The 20,945-nt window shown below is 38.7% G+C and overlaps 2 protein-coding genes across 4 annotated transcripts in view; both read left to right on the forward strand.

Annotated features, from left to right (window-relative positions):
- Positions 1-410: 410 nt before the first annotated feature.
- LOC112143226 (solute carrier family 45 member 4) lies at positions 411-11,302 on the forward strand. 3 transcript variants are annotated; one of them, XM_024267052.2, is made up of 13 exons: positions 411-734; positions 2,111-2,348; positions 4,356-4,544; positions 4,616-4,795; positions 4,880-5,517; positions 5,670-5,816; positions 5,914-6,162; positions 6,281-6,400; positions 8,252-8,351; positions 8,458-8,538; positions 8,738-8,868; positions 8,993-9,061; positions 9,160-11,302. In XM_024267052.2, exons 2-13 carry the CDS (start codon positions 2,120-2,122, stop codon positions 9,457-9,459), a joined length of 2,433 nt encoding a protein of 810 aa, XP_024122820.1. In that variant the 5' UTR covers positions 411-734; positions 2,111-2,119; the 3' UTR covers positions 9,460-11,302. The 3 variants fall into 3 exon arrangements, with proteins under 3 accessions (XP_024122820.1, XP_024122819.1, XP_024122818.1); XM_024267051.2 differs by having other exon boundaries at positions 412-719; XM_024267050.2 differs by having other exon boundaries at positions 413-723.
- Positions 11,303-12,086: 784 nt separating this feature from the next.
- Positions 12,087-20,945, forward strand: part of LOC112143228 (DENN domain-containing protein 3) — a 14,522-nt gene continuing 5,663 nt past the window's right edge. The window contains exons 1-20 of the mRNA XM_024267054.2: positions 12,087-12,257; positions 13,995-14,114; positions 14,226-14,409; positions 14,594-14,686; positions 15,577-15,695; positions 15,768-15,892; positions 16,056-16,167; positions 16,259-16,378; positions 16,451-16,549; positions 16,701-16,820; positions 16,918-17,033; positions 17,103-17,258; positions 17,329-17,425; positions 17,527-17,630; positions 17,744-17,931; positions 18,475-18,634; positions 18,705-18,900; positions 18,988-19,156; positions 19,524-19,783; positions 19,866-20,033. Coding sequence (XP_024122822.1) covers positions 14,031-14,114; positions 14,226-14,409; positions 14,594-14,686; positions 15,577-15,695; positions 15,768-15,892; positions 16,056-16,167; positions 16,259-16,378; positions 16,451-16,549; positions 16,701-16,820; positions 16,918-17,033; positions 17,103-17,258; positions 17,329-17,425; positions 17,527-17,630; positions 17,744-17,931; positions 18,475-18,634; positions 18,705-18,900; positions 18,988-19,156; positions 19,524-19,783; positions 19,866-20,033 — 2,670 coding nt within the window. The 5' untranslated portion in view covers positions 12,087-12,257; positions 13,995-14,030. The remainder of the gene's footprint in view (positions 12,258-13,994; positions 14,115-14,225; positions 14,410-14,593; positions 14,687-15,576; positions 15,696-15,767; positions 15,893-16,055; positions 16,168-16,258; positions 16,379-16,450; positions 16,550-16,700; positions 16,821-16,917; positions 17,034-17,102; positions 17,259-17,328; positions 17,426-17,526; positions 17,631-17,743; positions 17,932-18,474; positions 18,635-18,704; positions 18,901-18,987; positions 19,157-19,523; positions 19,784-19,865; positions 20,034-20,945) is intronic.

Raw genomic sequence — 20,945 nt, forward strand, 5'->3', positions numbered from 1 at the left:
GCAGAGGGCAGCTCTGAACTTTCATCAGATGATTTGAATGAGCTGTTTGAAAAAAAAATGCAACTTGGATGACTTCCAGATTAAAAAGAAAATATTAATAAATATATAATTTGGCATCTTATATGTTTTTTTCTGCAATAGGTTATTGCTTTAGTGAACAACAAAATAAATTAAATAACTATTTTTTTTATTATTAAAATGTTTGTTGGCTAAATTTAATAAAATATATATATATACCTTCAAAAAAAATATCCTTTCAAAATGAAATATTTTTAAAAAGAGTCAACATATCATATAGGCCTACTTTAAAATGTTTTTTTTAAATATGCATTTTTAAAACTAACCTGAACATATGTAAAGTACATACATTGTTAGATTTTCACTCTTTCCTGAATAATGAATAAATCCCATGTTTATAGAGTATTTTCACATATTAAAGCGCATATGGAAACTTTTAAATTCATTTTTTTATCTACAAAGTCGACATCAGAGTGAAAGTACGTCGTTAACGCTGTCGTAACGTGGCCACGCCCTTCTTTGTTACTGTGGAAACCAATGAAGTGCATGATTGTAGTAAGTGAAGCCCCCGGTCTCTGAATTAGCTGGCGAAGATTTACATCATTTCGACACCAAAAACCCCAAACTGTGTGGCTGCTTGGACGAAGATAAAACCTATCGTGATGCGGAAGTCCCGATACGTTTATCAAGAGGAGTAAAGGGCAGGTTTGTCACGAGTAAATAATTTTCTTGCCTTTTAGGGTCTCTGTTATCAAATACATTAGCCAGTGTGTAGCTCGCTAACTTACCTAGCAAAAATGTTTGACGTTAGCATGTCACTCCGCCTCGTAAGGGAGAAGTTAACTCCTGCTTTTTTTCTTTTGTTATTTTTTTAAATATATATTTTTGTGTTAAACTGCTGGTGCCGCTGTTTCCAAAGTGGAAAAGTACAGTAAAGTGAAGCAGCATGGGCTCACGAGCGTTTCGTAAGGTGAGCTTAGTTTTTCAGGTAGACTTCCAGAACAGAAGGGACAAGTTCTGACTGGTCCAACCGAACCTCGCTGGACACTGACGACCTGGTTAAAAAGGTTTAAACGGAGGGTTAATGTGTGGAGAGCCTTTTAAGTTTGTGTGCGTTCGCAAATCTGTAACCAGATGGTTTTGACGTGCTAACGGCTAAAAAAAAAAAAAAAAAAAAAAGTTGACAGGGCGTCCTGAGTAGGGAGTTGTTTAAATACTTAACGTGTGAATATCGGAACCTCAGACTGGATCTTTGATTTCCCTCTGGAAACAGTTTGGTTGATGAATGTGTGAATACCTGACAGATAAGATGACTTATTATGTTCATCATATAAATTGATTATATGAACACACTTCCAATTCCATGCAGGTGGTAATTTAATCCTGATTTGTCTTCTGTGTTTGTTTCTGGGCTCTCAGTAATTTAAAGATTAGATAAGGTCTTAACAGCTATATCTCAAGATTGTTTTATTTTCCTTCACATAAAAGACCCAGCACCTGTTTTAAGTTGAGTTCCAGCAAAAAAAAAAAAAAAAGAGGCCTATTTTTCTTGCAAAAGCAGACATATTTTTCCTATTATGGAGGCCAAATGATCCTAGATATTTTTAGAATGTCCTGGTATTTGATCTTTGATGTCCTCCTTAAAAGCAAATGTTTTGAAATGCATTTTAAATTATTGTTTTATAAATGTAACACACACAATTCAAAATAAAAACCCCTTTTTCTAGGTGTGTTAGTGATATCTGAATGAAAGACATTTTTAATGTTTTTTAAGATTGACTTCCCAAAGTGCTGTGTGTTTGTGTATCAACTTCTAAAAACTACTTTCCTGCCACATACACAGAAAGTCCTGAATATAGTTACTGGAAGCCATAACTTGTAGTCTGCTTCTCTCTGCTCACCGTCTTAATCTAAATTTGAGCATATTTTATGGTCATTGTTAGCAACACAAGCACAAGAATAAAAGTCTTAATTCGTGAAACTAAAGACGTTGTATTTTTATTTTAATTACCTCAATTCCTGGGTTGATTTCTTCAAGAATTCTAACTCTTTGCAGTACCACCACAACTCATTCTGTTCTCTTTGAAACCAGACCATAGACATGGGAAAAGACGCACAGGAGATCGAGGCTACAGATTTTTCTGAAATCAAAAGACCCAAGGAAAATGCAGAAGACGAGGAAAGTGAGAGGCACGTGGAGGTGGAGGAGGAAAGAAGAACACCTCGGATCCCTCTGTACCGCTGGGTCATGCATGCAGCAGTAATGTTTGGGAGAGAGTTCTGCTACGCAATGGAAACTGCGCTGGTGACACCCGTGCTTCTGCAGATAGGTGAGCAGCAGGGGAATGCACTCTCTACTTTTGCCAAAACACACTCCAGCTTAGGTTGTGCAACTTGCTGAAGTCAGTTTGAAATGGATTGCAGAAACATGTTTCCAAAATCCTCTGTTTATATTAAATTGGTTCATTTTTTAAATGAGAGCTGCTGTTTTTAGTTTGTACAACCAATACAATCAGAGACATTGTCATCCCTCTGCAGCAGTGTAACAGTGGAGGAGCCATTCTGCATTCTGGGTGCCCCCCCGTGTCATGTAAACTGTAGCTGCTGTGTGCAGTTACATGTTCTGTTTGCCACTTTAGCAGAAATGCAACAAAAGCGATCTTCGCAGGCTAGGTATGACAGGAATGTGTGCCGCAGCACATTTCAGGCTTAGTTTCCCACACTACAACAATAGTGTAAATTTGAAATTCTATTCAGTGTGGTTCAAATGTTGTTTCTAAATTTTCTTTATTAAAGTGTCAATAGTCTCATTAGATTTTCCTTATTTAATTGTATTTTATTCTTTGTGGATAAATCAAAAGGATTCAGCTCAAACAGAAAGTGCTATTTTTCCATGTAAAATGAGTAAAGCTTTATAGTTTTCTTTGAAGTTTTGAAGAAAAGAAGAAAGAAAAGATCTTGAACAATGTCCCCTTGTGGATAAATGAATGAATGTATCCATTTGAATCACATTTCTTTTCAAACTTTGAAAGGAATAGTTGTTGCAGTCTTTTTCTAGCCAAAATTCAAACTACCACAAAACAGAATTATCAGTGCATCTGTGAAAACTCATTCTAAATATATTTATAAGGCTCCTTTATGAATCTGAATACATGGAAGCACATGTATGCTGTCTTTTTGGAGCTGAAGAAAATGTTTTTCCTTTCTTAAAGATTTATTTATTTGCAATTTTTTCAGTTATTTTAACGATCTTTTCTGTTGAGGGTTAAAAATGATCCAAGTCTGATAATCAAGACTTTTTCATTAAATATGAGATGAGTTTTTGTTCTTAACGATGGATTGAGACATGTTGATCACTTGTAAAATTAGGTGTGTAGTCCGTTTTTACAAGGACTCCATTCTTTCCTGTGCCGTTAACCTTTGGATCATCTGACAGTGTGGCTTGTGGTTCTGTCACATGACTGCAAGGGCTTTTTTTTTCTTTTTGTACACTTGTGAGGCTGCTCAGTAGCCACAGGTAGGTCTGACATCATACTGGGCTAGTTTCAGGTGAAGATGTGAATGGGAATGAAAGTCTCCCAAATATCACATCCATGAAGGATTATTGTAGTGAAAAATGTAGTCAGATGTAACTCGCAGATGAGCACATACCGACAGCCAGTAGTTAATTTTGTAACATACTGAAGTCAAGAATTACAGCTGAACTTTGTTGCAACACCTGCCTCTCAGGGGGATGCTTCAGCTAATGGCTAACCTGCAGAGATGTGTGTTAAACAAAACTGTATTTATTAAGAAGCTCTCACTCCAGAGCTGTAGATCCACAACAACCAGAATGCAAAGCAAATGTGGGTCAATAAACGATGCTAGAAATCCTTTGGAGGCGCAGTAAAGTCTTGCTGTAAGAGTACCACATGAGCTGCAACAGGAAAGACTGACGAGCAGCAGAACACGGACTTGTGAGAGAAAGACATTGAAGTGTTATTCTGGTATGAACCAGCTAGATGGCAGAATTACTGTCATTTTCAAAGCAGAATTTAAAATCCATTTCTGTGTTAAAGCGAGTCCGTGATAACTTACTAGCACTAGTTGTTGTGATGATAAAGAATTGCTAAAAGAAGATGGTAAAAACTCAATTTTCATTGGCGCAGGTCTTTAAGATTTCATCATCTATTTACTTAATTTTTTATGAAGTATGATACGTAATAAAGAAAATCTTATCTCAATATTTGTTTAAGTTCCTTCATGATTTCTGTTGTCAGACTTGTGTCTTCAGCTCCAATTGTATTTCGTATATTTGAACATTATTGATTTCATTCACGGTTCATGTTGTCTTTCAGGTCTTCCTGAGCAGTATTACAGTTTAACCTGGTTCTTGAGTCCTATTCTGGGTCTGCTCTTCACTCCTGTGATTGGCTCTGCCAGCGATCGCTGTCGCCTGCGGTGGGGCCGTAGAAGGCCGTTTGTTCTGGCTCTTTGTCTGGGCGTGCTGCTCGGCGTGGCTCTGTTTCTAAATGGGTCCTTGATTGGTAAGATAGAGGATCGCAAATATTCGAATCCTTAAACATTGCTGTTTAAATAAACAAATCTATTTTTTCAGGTCTCTCCATTGGCGACAGCCCAAACAGCCAGCCAATCGGCATCGTTCTCACGGTTTTAGGTGTGGTCGTGCTGGACTTCTCCGCCGATGCCTCAGAGGGACCCATCCGAGCATACCTTCTGGACGTGGCGGACACCGAAGAGCAGGACATGGCTTTGAATATCCATGGCCTCTCAGCAGGTGAGACCAACATCTCTAAACATTAGCGTAAAGCTAACACCCCTATCTGCTTACACACGGGACAATCATTTTTTGTCTTAATAGGACTCGGAGGAGCAGTGGGATACATGTTAGGAGGACTGGACTGGACCGGTACAGCTCTGGGCAGAGCGTTTAAATCCCAAGAACAAGTCCTATTCCTTTTTGCTGGAATCATCTTCATAGTTTCAGTCACTCTGCACATGCTCAGTATTCCCGAGCGTCACTTTGCTTCCAAAAGGCAGAAAGAAGCAGGAGACGGGGACGATACCAGCCAGCTGTCCTTAAAGCCAGTTGGAGGCGTTCCCCTGCCGCTAAGTGCAATCCCAGAAGAAGATATTTTTATAGGGGACATGGAGAGTCATCCCAACAGAGAGGAAGCAGACTTTCTGTTAATAGACAAAGCGCGGAGTAAAAGTGATTCTGTCTTAGCCATGCCGGATGCTACTATTCACCTGGATCCAGACCTCAACTTGGAGTCGCAGGTGTTTTTGCCAAACACAGACTTTTTACCTGAAACGCATTTCGAAGATGTTTTTAAGCCTTCAGACAACAACACAGACACCTTACCTTCTACGGGTGATTCACCCCACCTTTTTGATGAGCCAGCTAATGTGGTTTTAACCACATTAGTGGATCCAGAAAGTGAAGAACTGTCTGTTTGTCAAGCCAGCTGTGCAGTGAAGGATGCACATGCAGGACAGGTACAACTAAATGTTTTTCCCATGCATAAAACCGTTTGTATTATATTTTTCAGGAGTCAATATTTCTTCCTGAATGTATTCATGCATAAACACTTCTTCAAACAAATATTTTAGATTTTTTAAGATAAGAATATGAGTTTGTGTTGTTACAGGAGATCAAAGCGGTCAATGGGATTCTTGCTCCCACCTCTTTAGACGGTTCCAATGTGGTCAAAGGACACCCTTCTAATAAACTGGGAAACCGTACTGCTGCTGTTACAGTTTCCGCGCGGGCTCATAGGCCAACTTTCTACAGACAAGTAAGTCGTTGTTTCTTTCAATTATTTCTTTTTGCATTAATTCCAAAGTACATCATGAAATCTTTGAAGGCTAACATGGATCAATTTGTTTCACCAGCCATCGTTTACATTCTCCTATTACGGGAGAGTAGGACCCCAGCGCTGTCGACTGCGCCACGCCAGACCTTTCAGTCCTCGTCCCATCACTACATCCCGCAGTCTGAATGATCTGCGGGACATCCGGAAGCCTCTGCGCCGGAAGAAGCTGCAGCTGTCTGTGAGCACTCTGTCCTCCGAGGCCTCCAGCACTGAAGGAGGTCCAGATTTGGGCAGAACCGTCCAACTGCTGTGGCTGTCCATGTTCAAGGTGAGCTCAATCAAATCTTTCAGCGCCACCAACATCCCCACCACATCTGTCCTTTAATTTCAACCGTATACCATGTCTGGTTTGACATATTCTGATTGTTACTGTCATTTCACCACAGATGCCAAAGCAGCTGTGGAGACTTTGTGTGTGTCACTTACTCACATGGTTCTCCATTATAGCTGAAGCTGTGTTTTACACCGATTTCATGGGACAAGTCGTCTATGAAGGAAGCCCCACGGTAAACACAAACTGTCTGACTTTGCTGTGTAACATGTGAAGCTGCCTGTTCTGCTTGCAGCTTGGTATCTGTGTGGTTTAAAGGGTGATACTGCATGGACGGATGACTTTCTCAGGGTGTTTACAGATCCTTAAAAAGGCTTAATAGGTCTTAAATTGAATTTTATTAAATTAAGGCCTTAAAAGCATTAAAATGTCATCAATTCTGATGAATGGGTATTACATTTTTTCTTGTCAAAAGCATTTCCAGGTTGCATTGGTCATGAACTGGCGGTAAATCGTATAACCTCATCTAGCTAATTAGCTCCTGCTTGTTGGTGCAGGAAAATGGGAACGTGTAAATTCATGGAGAAATGGATAAAAGTGGAAAGCCTCGTGAAGCAAACTGCACCGTTCGCCAAAGGACATCTAAACTTGGCACAATGGGGATCAAGGCGATCAAATCGTAATCCTTCCACTTCTGGAAATGATGCGACTTCTAGAATAATAAAGGATGTGCCACGTGAAATGAAACGTGCCACATAATATATGTCTCCACAGTGACAGTGAGGTCGGAGGTGGTCTGGGTGGTGAGGACGGTGACGAGCCACATTGACGAACAGTGGCTCGTTGACCTACTTATTTTTTTACCATGTGAAGTTGATGGTAGTTTTATTTCAGTTAAGGAAGTTGTGATAATTTTTTCAAAATACGTGTAATTTGTTACCAAAGCTACAAAATTACACTTGCGTTACTTAAGATTTGGTCAAATTCGTTTTTTGTTTCAGGTGCTTTAGATCATTATCTTTTTTAGGGTGCTGACACAGCATTTTATGATGATGGAGTTAATAGTTAATGTTGAGAACAGCAATGATGGTGTTTGATTTGTAATATTTAAGAGTTACACTGGTTTATTATTTTCTCTTCTTCTTAAGCTTTTTAGTTGTTTGAGACTTATTCATTTTCTGTGTACGTATGGTCTTAAATTAGATTTTAAATGGTTTTAAAAAGTCTTAAATTTAGCTTCTGTGAATCTGTAGACACCCTGCTCTTTGTTCTAAAATGTTTACATTTTATCATTAATTTATCTTAAGTTCTTGATGTAATTTTCTGGTCAACGTATTTTAATACCATGTGTACAACTCCAAAAATAAGCTTTTTGTGAAGGAAAACAAGATTTTAGCTGAAAATATTCTTTATTTAGCATCATTTTAAAGTTAACATCACGCAAACACCTTAGTAATAAATGTTTAAAATGGCAAACAAAAAAAAAACTGCTAATGCTTAAATGTGTTTGTGTTCATGTCTATACTGCCCTCAATGTGTAGACAAACAAAGATAAATGACAAAAGTATATTGACGTGGTACAGCACAGAGGGATAAAGTCCAGTAACTTTCTTGCAAACTAAAAGGTGTTACTCATCTCAGTCGCTCAGGTCGCACACCTTTCAACCCCCGGAGGGGGTGTGTCTACATGAATTTGAAATGAGGTAGTGGAAACCAAGCAAAGGTGACCCTTGGTCCTCCTTTATTGTGCAACAATGACAAGAAAGGGGTTAATTTTTGCTATTTTAGCTGAGTGCCTAACCTTTAATGTCAAAACTAACCTACAGCACTGTCTTCATTTTCTTAAATGCACCCACAGATGATTTTTAACTGTTGGCTATATTAAAACTTCAAAAGCTTAAATGAAATTTGAATACACATTCTTTCCCACTTGATCACTAAACCTATTGTAGAAATTGCAGTTCATCTTACAAAATGTGTAGGGATTCCAGCAACCATCCATGACTATACCAGAAATGGCCTCACTGAGTCATATACACATATTGTAATATATAAAGTAATTTTTCTGCTGTTTTTTATTTTTCAGGCACAAGCCAATTCTACAGAGCTGCAAAATTATCACAAAGGCGTACAGATGGGCTGCTGGGGGCTGGTGGTCTATGCTGGTACTGCTGCAGCTTGCTCTGGTAAACATTCATTTTGAGAAAGTCAAAAGGAAATCAAAGTAAATTCATTTTTTTTTTTTTTTAAATACAAGAGGTTTTCAGTAACCACGGCTTTGTCTTCCTCCAGCCATCCTTCAGAAGTCTCTGGATAATTTTGACCTGAGCATTAAGGTCATCTACATCGTTGGAACTTTGAGCTTCTCAGTAGGTCAGTTGGCTCGAGTGCTCTCTAGAGTGAACATCGATGTTGGTTTCAGCTCACCGAATTTAAGGTTATAGGTTTAGCCAGAAGGATTGTAGGCGATTGACTTTTTCAAGGATCAAATTGAATTAGAAAATCTAAGGAAAGTGTGATTTAGTGTTTGAACTGTTTTTTGAAGGCTGTCTGTCTTCCTTTCTTGTTACAGGAACTGCAGTTATGGCAGTCTTCCCTAATGTCTATGTGACCATGATAATGATCAGCACCATGGGCGTCATCTCCATGAGTATCTCCTACTGTCCATATGCTCTGCTGGGGCAGTACCATGAAATCAAAGAGGTATGGACACATTTAGACTTAAGCTAGGAGCTCCTAAAGACAAGTTCACATCCTGTCATTTCTACAGGTGCTTGGCACAACTAAAATATGGTTGAACTTATTTTTCCTGTGTCTTCTTCATCAGTACATTACCCACAGTCCAGCTAACACTCGAAGAGGATTTGGTATAGACTGCGCCATATTATCCTGCCAGGTCAGTCTTCTCTCTGCTTCTGAATGTAGCTAAACCGCCTAGCTTAGTCTTAATCTTAATCGTTTTCCTTCCTAACCCCCCCTTTTCTGCATTTACAGGTGTATATCAGTCAGATTTTGGTTGCCTCTGCCCTTGGATCGGTGGTTGATGCCGTCGACAGCGTCCGTGTCATTCCTATAGTGGCCTCTGGAGGCTCTTTCCTCGGCTTCCTCACCGCCTTTTTCCTCGTCATTTATCCGGATCCTGAGCCTGACAGCTCCGAGTCGGACCAGAGCTCGGACAGTTTACCTGCAGAGGAAGACCAGGCCTCAGAAAAGACCAAAGATCCCACAGTGCTGAGCCTCCCAGACGGAGCTGGAGATGGAGACAGCTTGAAGAGGACTGAGAATATCGCCTAAAGCTGTCGGCTTTTTGTTTAACAGCCAAGAGAGGAGTCGTGTTCATTTAAGAGGAACACGGGCAAGAAACAAAGAAAAACATTACAGGAAGTAGACATTCCAATGTTGAAAAATCTTGACGGGGTGCATTAAGGTAAAGAAAAAGGGGTGGATCAAAAGTAGCAAATAGATTTTTTTGAATTTCTGTCCATTCTGAACTGCTTATGATGTTACTACCTCAATTTAAATCCATGCAAATGTTCAGCTGATGAAATCACTACTAGTAAGCCATTAGAAAAAAAATCTGCCAGACGGCAGTAAAGTGATCAATGGTAGCATGAGACACTTTGTCTCACTTTATGTCAGGATCATTCACACAGAAGCTGCTTCACAACTGCTGAGGGGACAATCACAAAACCCTAATAGTGTTACTTTCTTTATTTCTGTGCCCCACTTCTTCAAAAAGTCTACATAAGGGTTGATTATTATAAAAGCAAAATGTTCTCATAATTCTTTAACTAAAACATTTTATATTATAGCCTTAACTACAGAGAATAAAACGTCTAACTTCAGTAGAAATTGTATGTACTTTTTTGGGACAACTAGAAATCCAAGTAAGTTTTCCACGTAAGATGTAAAATCTAATTGAAAAAAATCTGAAAAAATGTGGACTGTAAATCCCAATGTTATTTGTTGGTTTGACTGTTGTGGATATTCAGAATGTTGGATTTCATTGTGATAGTATTGTGTAAAAAGAAAAAGAAAACATTGAAATGGCAGCTAAGATGACGGTTAACGTTATATCAAGTCAGCTAACTTCAACAAGTGAGAGTTTTTAGACAAAATATCGTTTAGTTCTTTTAAATTAAAAATATCTCCTCTTTTTGTATACTTCAGATACAATTTACATTTAAGCTCCAAAAATATAATTTCATCTCTCAAAAAAAGAAAAAAACCCCAAAATGAACGTTTATTGTGTTTTCATTTCCCCAGAATGCAAGTCACTAATGAAAATCTAGCAATCACCCATAAAAATTGTTGATAAAACTAAAAGTTCATGCTGAAAAAAAGGCGAGTCCACATCTATGCTAGCTTGACTTTACCTCCACTGTTGCTACAACCAAGTGAGCCTTTAACCGAACTCAGGAATCTCCCAGACACAGTTTTGTCTAGAAAAAAAAAAAAATAGTCCAGAGGAGATAAAGTCTAAACATGACCACAGCAGGGAGCACTTTATGCATCTTTGCATTGATGTAAGGATTCCAAAAAAAGACTATATGCAGGCAGTCTGTCATTGCAGTGTGTGGTTTGTGTTTTTTAAGCACCTTTTATTGCCAGGTGATGTGTATCTTCTATTTTTTAGTGTTACAGGTACTTCTTTGAAGGTACAGACACAAAAGCTTTAACTTTATTATGTCAAGTGGCTAAAAATGAACCTATTTTTACCACAAAGTTTGTTTTAGCCTTAGTTTTTGTTTAAGAGACTAAACATAGTTTAAAAATGTTACAAAAGGCTAAATCTGTTTTCAGATTCTATACTTGTTGGTGCCAAACTACTGTGATGCAGAACCTCTGAACACGCCCTGAGGTAATCTGATCATTTAGTTAAAACTTCTGAGATGGCATTTTATCTTTTGCTTTGACATGCTGATGCTTGCGTTAAGACAGATTTGGTTCTGTTTGCTGCTGTACAAATCTTTATCTTCTTTTTGGCCAAACTTACACTTTTAGCCTGCTGATTTTTATTTTTGTCATACAGAAATGTGGTTTATTGTTAAAGTGCAATGTTGGATGACAGATGTGGTTTTAGGTCTGTAAGTTGAACTGTCATAGATGTCTATTAAAACATGTTGCCTTCTTGAAATCTTGAATTCATTCATTCATTTATGAGATATGTCCACTGTTTTAATGGATATCCCTACCCATGTAATGACCAGAATAATACATGTATGTCTGGTTTTACACAAAGAAAGCTTGCAGCTGTAATTCAACCAATTTTTAGTTTAAGTCCAAATTTGAATCTATTTAACTATTTTTTAAATTTATCTAACTCCAAATTTAAGACTATTACACTCAAGATTTTTTGTTTAACTCAAAATTTGAATCTATTTAACTCAAAATTGAGTTTAATTTCAAATTTTGAGTTCATCTAACTAGAAATTTTAATCTAATTAACTTAAAATTTGAGTATTTAACTCAAAATTTTGAATTCATTTCACTCAAAATTGTAGGTTATTGAACCCCAAATTTTGAGTCCATTTAACCCCAATTTTTTTGTTTATTTAACTCCAAATTTGAGTATTTATAACTCCAAATTTTAGTTCATTTAACTCTAAATTTGGTTGTGTAGACATGGAAATGGAGTTGGTGCAACACCTCCACCTACAGCCCAAACACAGTTACTGCATCAATTTTCACGCTAGTTTTTCTTTTTTTCCCCCCAAATTCATGTTTACTTTTTAGCCCACAATTCTTCAGCTTTAAGCTAAATAAATTAATTATTTCCGCTTTAAAATTATTTATACCAAATTGTAACAGTAACACGATTGTAATGTTCAGTTATTTTTGTTTTGCACATGCCTTAGGTTTCCAAAAGGTCATGTTGGGTCGTGGTCGAATTCTACAAACTTTATTGACAGAGCGAGCAATGAAATGAGCGCGCGTGATTGGAGTTCAGTGCGCAGGAACAGGAAGTGGAATGTGCGGCGAGTTTGGACTTCTGCTGGAGTCGGTGCTTCGATGCGCTCATCAGTCAGAGACGCAGCGGCAGAGTCGACATGAATGTGGAAGACAGAAGACGAGCAGAAACCTCTGGAACGGTCAGTGACGACACTAACTCAGATGTTTAGCCTCCGGGGAAATGTTATTACTTCATTTTCGTGAGGTAAAACAGACGGCTCTTTGAAAACTCCAGCAGAATCGACATTTTAGTGTTGTGGGTGTAAGTATTAAAGGGAAGAATATAAAAAAGAACGTTTGAAAAAGGAGAAGTTTACTTCTCTAAAAAATGTAAGCAAATTAGCATTTTAATATCTAAGTTTCTAGATTTTTATTTGAAATATATTCCAGTTAATATCAATAAAAAAATAGGAACTCAGTTTAAAGACTCAGGTTGTACCTTTTATATCCCAGAACAACTGTATAGTAATCAGTTTTGCTGGGTAATATTTACCCAATAAAAAGTACTTCTCATTAAAAAAAATCAAAATTCACATTATTATTTAGAGTAGTTTTATTTTACTTTTAAACTGTGATATATGTAACAAAATGGAAAATAAAAACATAGGAAGATCCTACAAACATGTAGAAAATTACTGATATTAGGAATTTGAAAACTAAAAAATATATAAAATAATAATATGAATTATAATGATACTGGAGACTTGGTCTTTGGTCCACCCATCCCTGGGACCAATGACACTCAGAGAAATATAACATGTTGGAAATCATGTAAATACTTTTGTTCAGGTGAAAATCACCGGTGATAGTGCGCTATGATTAAGAAAAGAAAAAAAAGAGGCTTTAGTACCCATGCTACACATTTAAAATTAAATATATCCTCTGAAATGAAATATAATTTTTATTCAAACACATACACATTTTAGTTAATTTCTTTAAAATCATGTTTGTAATTTTTTTTTCTTTTTTAGTTTTCTTTTTTTTGTTATATGAAAAGTTCTTTAAAGCTGGCACAGATTTTTTTTAATCTTACACTTTTTTTAAAAATACAATATTTTATTAACTATCTAGGAAATTGTTACGTTTTTTTAATAATAACCATGTTGAAAAAGCTGTAAGGAAATTGTAACCGAAAAGGTAACTTGTTTAGATTAATTTGCATTGATTTTTTTTAAGGTGTAAAGCTTTTTTAAGAGTTATTTTAAGGGATTTCTATAAACTCATCCCTAGAAACAAATTCATGTTTGATATGTATTTTTTCCTAACTTAAATTTGCTTTATGCTGGTATATTTAACAATAAATATGTATTTTTGGAGATGATTCTTGTTGAGTTCATTTCATAACTTTTTATTAATAGTTTTGTATATTTTTATACACCCTGTGATAATAAAAGCCTGATTTTAGTCATGGTCCGTAGAGACAGAGATCATCTGTGTGCAGCTCTTGCACTCCATCATGTAAACTTGAGTGTTTTGAGTCTGCAGTTGTTGGGGAAAAACAATGCAGAACCGATCGGAGTGCCACCGTGTAATCTCTGCTGTTATGAAACTCTCTAGCTTCGTCTCTGGGAACTTCTCGAAGCTCCAAATCACCATTTCCACACTTTGCATTCTGGGTTAGTTCTGTGATTAAAAATAAAACAGCCTCTGTGGGTGTTTAGTGATTTTCACTGTTTGCTTTAATTATAGTAACTGTTTGTGTGTTGTCTACAGAGCCGCTGTGGTTATTCCGTCACACTTCACGCCTTTGTTTAACCGACAGATGTTGCTTTCACGGACTTAAACACACACAATCGCACGCTTTGTCCGTAATCTTTACATTCCCGTGTAAAATTCATTATTATGGATGAATTTCCTCTTTTTCTAATTTTAAAAAGTTGTGACCGTCGGACCATCGTGTAGTTCTGTCATCGATGGCGGCATGTCTGCTACCCGCTCTGCTGGAAGCCTGTGTGGTGGTTGGAGCATCCGTCGACAAACTTCAGGAAATCTATCAGGTATCTCCTTTAAAAATAAAAATAAAAAGTTGACTTGCACAATTTATTGGTGCACTGAAGTAGAAGTTCTTGAACTATGCAATAAAACTGTTATTTCTTTGTCTCTGTCAGGACATCGTCAGTGATGAAACCTCAGAGCCCCGCCTCCTGGATCCAGAGGTCCTTCATGTCGTCGCTGCTCCATTTGTTACCAGAACACAACCTGAAACTCTGAAGCGCCGCGTGAAGCGACGCCGCCCCTTTCTCAGGAAAAAGCAAGATCGCCTGTCTTCAGCTGCAGAAGCGTCCAGTCAAGGTCTGGTACCAACACCAAAGATGTTCTGTTGTTGTTTCACACAGTCTCCTGAGAAACCCACAAGCAAATGTCTTTTTTATTTTGTTTTTAAAGGATTTTTGTAATCCATTCCTGACATTTATCATATTTTAGTTGTTGCTTTATGACCCTTCTACACATATAACTGAGTCACTTCCATCAACAGGTGGAGGTGTGCAGGAGGAAAGAGACGGAGATGAAAACAGCAGCACCTTGAAAGACATGGACCTGGTGGCTTTGCCTCAGTTCTGCTTCCCTGGTACGGAGTTTTCATTAAGCTTTGGGTTAACATGGACCTCTGTGTGACGCAAACGATGCCAAGCAGGATGTGATTCCACCTGAATCCTATACTACTGCTGAACATTGATAACATTTATAACAATAAAAATAAAATCATGTGGAGTGCTGGATATAATTACATGTAGTGTAGATGAAGGCGAGTTCATAATTCTGAACATGCTGCGTATTTGAATTACATGTAAACATAAAAGATGCATGATTTTTTGAGATTTTTGAAGCTGAATAGACCTCCTACATCCTCACATTTTCATATCTGAGACCATTTTGCCTTGAAAGACTTTAATTCTTGTAACTATAGTGGAGGTCTGCACAGTTTTGCCAAAATGGCCTCCATTGAGACTAGAACAGGGGTCTGCAACCTGCGGCTCCAGATCCACTTGTGGCTCTTTTACATCATGGCTCTCTGACTAAAGAAAATAAAATAATAGTATTTTTTTCAAATAAGGGTTACTAAATTAGCATTTATTTAATTTAGATTAGTAAGTTTATAAATGTATGGCTGAAGTGCACCTCGAAGATAAATTATGTTAAAAGGTTTTTGAGTTCCTGCAATCTTGAAGAGGTCCTGTTTGCTCTATGCTTCCTCCAGAGTACACGATTTCAAATACTAAGCAAAACTTTGGTAAAAAGTCTGACCCTTTATTAGTCTAAAGCACATGGTGTCCAGAGGATGATCCAGTCTAACACAAGGAGTCTTTTATTTTGAAAGGAAATCATACACGCTTCTGTCAAACGTAAAAATAGTTTCACATGTTGAGAAAATGTTTCTGTTTTTATTCATGCCACAAAAGAAGCATAATTCAAATTTATTATATAACAATACATTGTAATGAATGGACTGTTTTTAAGGAGGGGGCCTGCAGGTGACCAGTGAACAGAAAAGAGAGCAATTCCACTTCCTCGTTTTCACCGACATCTTTGGCAACAAGACTTACGGAGTCGTTCTGCAGTATGATCGTCCAGTACTGGTACACTACAAATAAAGCTTCAGCCAGAGTCCTAAAATGAAAGCAAGTCAGTGTTTGATTGTGTTTGCACAGGATGGAGCCTCTTCTCATCAGAACGGAACTGGAACTTCTAAGATTCCCAACCTTTTTTCACCCTACTGTGTCTGTATTCTGTCTAAGCATCCTTACTTCTCTGCCCTTAAAGACTGTCTATCATGGTGAGGAGGAATTTGGTCACATATTTTCTTTTAATTCTATTTATAAAAACATGTTTATAAAGTTTACTATGTGCAATATTTGTTTGAGCTAATTTGTATATGCTTTTGTGTGTTAAACTGCCTTTATTCCTATTTATATTTTCTTTCTCTGTTGATTTCTTAGTCTTTTAATTGAGCTGAGAAGTTGTCGATTGTCAGACGTGAAGGAGAAAGTGAAGGACTTTGCAGCTAAGCTGTCACTGGTGCCGATTCCACCTCCTGGACATCTTCATTTGGTTTGTTTAGACTAAATCTAGAAGAAAAAAAACATGTTTCTAGATCATTGCAATACATTTATACTCAACTTTTAAAGTATTTGTGCTTTAGATGTTTTCATTAAGTCCACTGACCATCACCTTACCGTCCCGGCTGGATAATAACCAGCCAGTGATAGATTTAGACCTTCATCTGCCTTTTCTGTGCTTCAGACCACAAACACTTCTACAGGTAACTCAGAAGTGTTTAGATATATTTCCTAAAAAGACAAAAACTTTAGTGAACTGTGTTTTCCTCTTCCAGGTGCTGTCTTGTCTCCTGCAGGAGCAGCAGTTGGTGTTTTTTTCCTCAGATTTCTCCAAACTGACTCTGATTTCAGAGAGCTTGTTGATTTTTCTAAAGGTCAGCTCAAATGTAAAAAGAGATGCTGAAACTTGAGGATTCTAGTTCAGAAAAGCAACTCTTCATGTTATCCTTTAAGGCTTCATGCAGGTTGACACGGAGACTTCCTGTGTTTTTGGGTGCATTTCTCATGGTGCTCTGCCTTTTCCAGCCTCTGTGTTGGCAGCATCCGTATGTCCCGGTCTTGGCCAGAGGAATGCTGGACTTCGTCATGGCTCCAACTGCCTTCCTGATGGGATGCCATCTCAGCCACTTCGATGAGGTTGCTGCTGTGAGTGTGTCAACATTTCAGGACATCTCGGTCAAAACATCATTTTGTGACTGTATTTGTTTTCTCTGTAGAAAGTCTTATTTTTCTCCTCTGGCAGGAAACCAGTGATTTGATCTTGGTTAACCTCGATGATGGAAGCGTTCGCTCTTCCTCCTCTGACACCGTGGACCTGCCTGACATTCCTCCAGTTGCTGCAGACTGCTTTACACAGGGGTACACCTCCTATGAACACATGAAGGCTTTTTTTGACAAAATTCTGTAAAAGAGTTGACCTGTTTTTAGGTGTCAGTCACTGCAGATGCACTTTGACTTGGACCAGTGTTGCCGTGGAAGCGGCACTGACATCAATGAACAGCGTGATCAGAGAAGAGCGTGGCAGCGCCGCCTCAATGACGACATCCAGAGGCTCGCACTGGAACTGATTGTCAATTTGTTCAGGTGCTGTGCAACGATCAACTGGTTTTACTCAATAGATTATTACATTTACGTGTTTGTCTCCATCCAACAGAGATGTTATTTATCATCTCAATTACGAGCATCGAGTTTTTCACAGTGAAGAGTTCCTAAAAACACGACAGCCGACTGAGAAACCTTTTTACAAAAAAGTAGGTTTTTACTATCATAGATTTTGTTTGCAAACGTTAACTCAATAAAATATTAAATAGAGTTTTTGAGTTGCATATCTAATGAAATAAACATTTGTCAGGTGCTGGAGACTCAAATCTTCCACTCCTTCCTCAAAGATCGTCTCAACAAGAAGGCAGATCCCTTCACTCGAATGGAACTTCACACGCGTTCTGAGACACAAAAGTAAGGACAATTATTTTGAATATTGATACAAATGATGCCAACAAAGAAAAGTTGAATTGGAAACAGAGAAAATCTGAGTTTAAACAACATTTTCTGTCCCACACGTGAATTAGAAAGAAGATGACGCTGGAGATTCCCCGCAGACCCACCATGCAGGAGATCCAGGCCAGGAGAGCCAGCTCCGTCACTGAGAACAGGCTGAGCAGGAGACTCGGGACCAGTCTTCCAAACCTGCAGGAGGATCTGACAATAGGGTGTCGAAAAAACTCAATCCTCACCAGGACAGGGATGTCTGACACGGGTGAGACCGCAAAAATCCAACATTTCTAATAAAAAATAGAGATTTGTCCTTAGCTACAGTAAAAACTAGAAATAACTATTTTTCTGTAATATTCTACTAATTCTCAATCAGTCATTAGCATCAACATTTATTTAGATTTTCTCTTTTATCTCTTTTGTCGTTGAAAGACTGTTTTAAATCAGTGTTTTCCTGAAATCACGTCAAATATTCTGAAAGTTCTCAGCGATCACCCCTTTGTGAGTTTAATCCAGCTGACTCTTTCCTGGATTTATTTTTTGGTTCACTTCATGTGAGCAAGATGAGTAAAATATTGAACTTCCTATATTCATACATGGAACCATAACATACCTGTTATCAGCTTTCATTTCCCTGTTCTTCAATGGTGAGATTTTCTGTTTCATCTGCTGAGATCACTAGATTTCACATCCTTCAGTTTATTTAACCATGTTTTGTAATGTTTTGAAAAAGGTTAAAATAGTGACTGATAATCCTTTTTTGTTGTTTCTTTGCGTCTCTTAATTCTTTGCTCTTTTCTCTGTTCAGCACCTAAATCTGCGGCTAAGCTTGTAAAGGTATTTGGACTTCCAGATTTCCCCGCTTCTCTGTCTTTACACTCTGTTCAAAGTTATTACGGCGAGCTGCTGCATCAGCTTGGAAAAGCCATCACCTCCGTTCAGAACGAGGACTCTGCTCTGCTAGCAAGGTGAGCCGTTTTTCCCGATAGTTCCCACGAATTAGACGTGAATTTCCATTTGTTTGTGCTCTACCTGCAGGTTTTATTACCTACGCGGTTTCATCAACATGTTGTGTTCGAGGCGGCTTGACGCGCTTAGCGATTTCCAGAACCTCTACAAGACTGATACTGCAATCCTGCCGGCGCAGCTGGTGCCGTGGCTCGTAGCGTCCCTCCATCGAGATGAGCAGCAGCAAGCCCAGAAGCGTCCCGACCTTAGGAGGCTCCTCGTCAAGGTCAGGATGTAGTTGGACGTTCCACAGTTTCCACAACTCTGTAAAGTTGTGTGATCTTCTTATGTGTGTGATGTTTCACTTGTTTAGGTGAAGATGGACAACGAGAAGCCGCTGATCCAGACTAACGACCACGTCAGGAAGTTTGAGCTTCCTCGCCATCATCTGCATGAAGATGCATTTGTGAGATGCGTTCAGGAATGTGGAATCGTTAAAGACGTGGCGACCATGCGCCGTTTGTTTGAGGCTCTTACAGATGGTAAGAGATGATGGATTTTTTTGGTTTTTAACAACCCAGATCACATTTTTTTCAATCTGTGACTCTGTTAGGGGGAGTTCAGCATTTACAATACTTTTTCTTTTCTCACAAATAACTACACATATATGATTTTACTTGTTTTGGGGGGTTTATTTTGTTATAGAACACTGTCTACATTTAGGATTTAAAAATATTTAGTTTCTGCTTATTTATTATAAATTAATGAACATTATTTGTGTTTATCATCGATTAATAAAGTCTATAAAAGTTATGAGTTTGTTTTGTAACATACTTTCTTAGTAATCCTCTTTTAAATCATCATAAAATGTTTAGTTACTGGATAAACACATTCTGTTTTTGTCTAAAGGTCAAATAAAACAGGTGGACCCTGAACTCTTCCGAGTCTTCTACACTTTCTGGAAGGAGATGGAAGCTGAAGCGCGAGACGTCCATCTCCCTTCTGAGGTCATCGAGCATCTCGACAGCAGTGAATGTGTGTATAAGGTGTCAGCCCGGGTGAAAACCTCCCATGGCGTCGGTAAACTCGCCATGACACAAAAGCGTCTGTTTTTGCTCACTGATGGACCTCCAAGTTTCCTGGAGATCACGAAGTTTCGAGACATACAGGTGATGCTTTTTTTTCCCCGCCTTATGTGTGTGTTGTGTTTTATGAACCGCTGCTTGAACAGACTCCTGTCTGCGTCTGCAGGAGGTGAAGGTTACATCAGCTCCTTTTCTTATCCGGATTCCTTCCCTTCGCATCCACACCTGCAGCAGGCCGGAGGTTTTTGAGGCCAACCTGAAGACGGAGACGGAACTCTGGAACCTTGTGATTAAAGAGATGTGGGCTGGACGCAAAATCGCAGACCAACATAAAGTATTACACTGAAAGAATGAAAACCACGGACTGTATTAGAGAACTGGACTGAGTAACCCCTCCCTCTTTGCATTCCAAACAGGAAGTACCTGCTGGTTCCCAGAAGGCAAAATCCTATAGACTTCTTTTGAGAAATAAATAGCTGTTACTTAGTTATTACATCCATCCATCCATCTTCTTGACCGCTTTGTCCCTTTCGGGGTCGCGGGGGTGCCGGAGCCTATCCCGGCTACTGATGGGCGAAGGCGGGGTACACCCTGGACAGGTCGCCAGTCTGCCGCAGGGCCTCAATCACACACACATTCACTCTCACACCCACACCTAGGGGCAATTTAGAGTCACCAATGAACCTATGAAGCATGTTTTTGGACGGTGGGAGGAAGCCGGAGTCCCCGGTGAAAACCCACGCATGCACGGGGAGAACATGCAAACTCCACACAGAAAGGTCCCAGCCGGGATTCGAACCGGGGCCTTCTCGCTGTGAGGCGAGAGCGCTAACCACTTGCACCACCGTGCAGCCCCTAGTTATTACATATTACAATATTTTTTCTGTAATGTAAGTTATTCAAGTTATAAACTGGCCAATCAGATGCCTCAATGAAAGTGGTCGAAAGGCGCTACACCAATAGTGCATCCAGTGCTAGGATGTGGGCTTCCAACAAGCTCACTCCTGATTGGAGAGTGTGGTTGCCATAGAAACCAAGTCTCAGATCGACGGACCAATCACAGCTTACTGTTGATTTCTGGCTCCATTGTGACCATGCAGCAAAACATAGCAACTGAATTGACTTCATTTAGTTGGAGCATGAAGTAAGCCACTTTCTATGGATGATGTCACTCTCACTCAGTCCAGTTCTCATTTACAGTCACTGATGAAAATGCCTTTTTAGATGTTAGTCTCTGAAATTTGTC

This window comes from Oryzias melastigma, linkage group LG16 (assembly GCF_002922805.2).
Source record: "Oryzias melastigma strain HK-1 linkage group LG16, ASM292280v2, whole genome shotgun sequence".
NCBI lineage: Eukaryota > Metazoa > Chordata > Actinopteri > Beloniformes > Adrianichthyidae > Oryzias > Oryzias melastigma.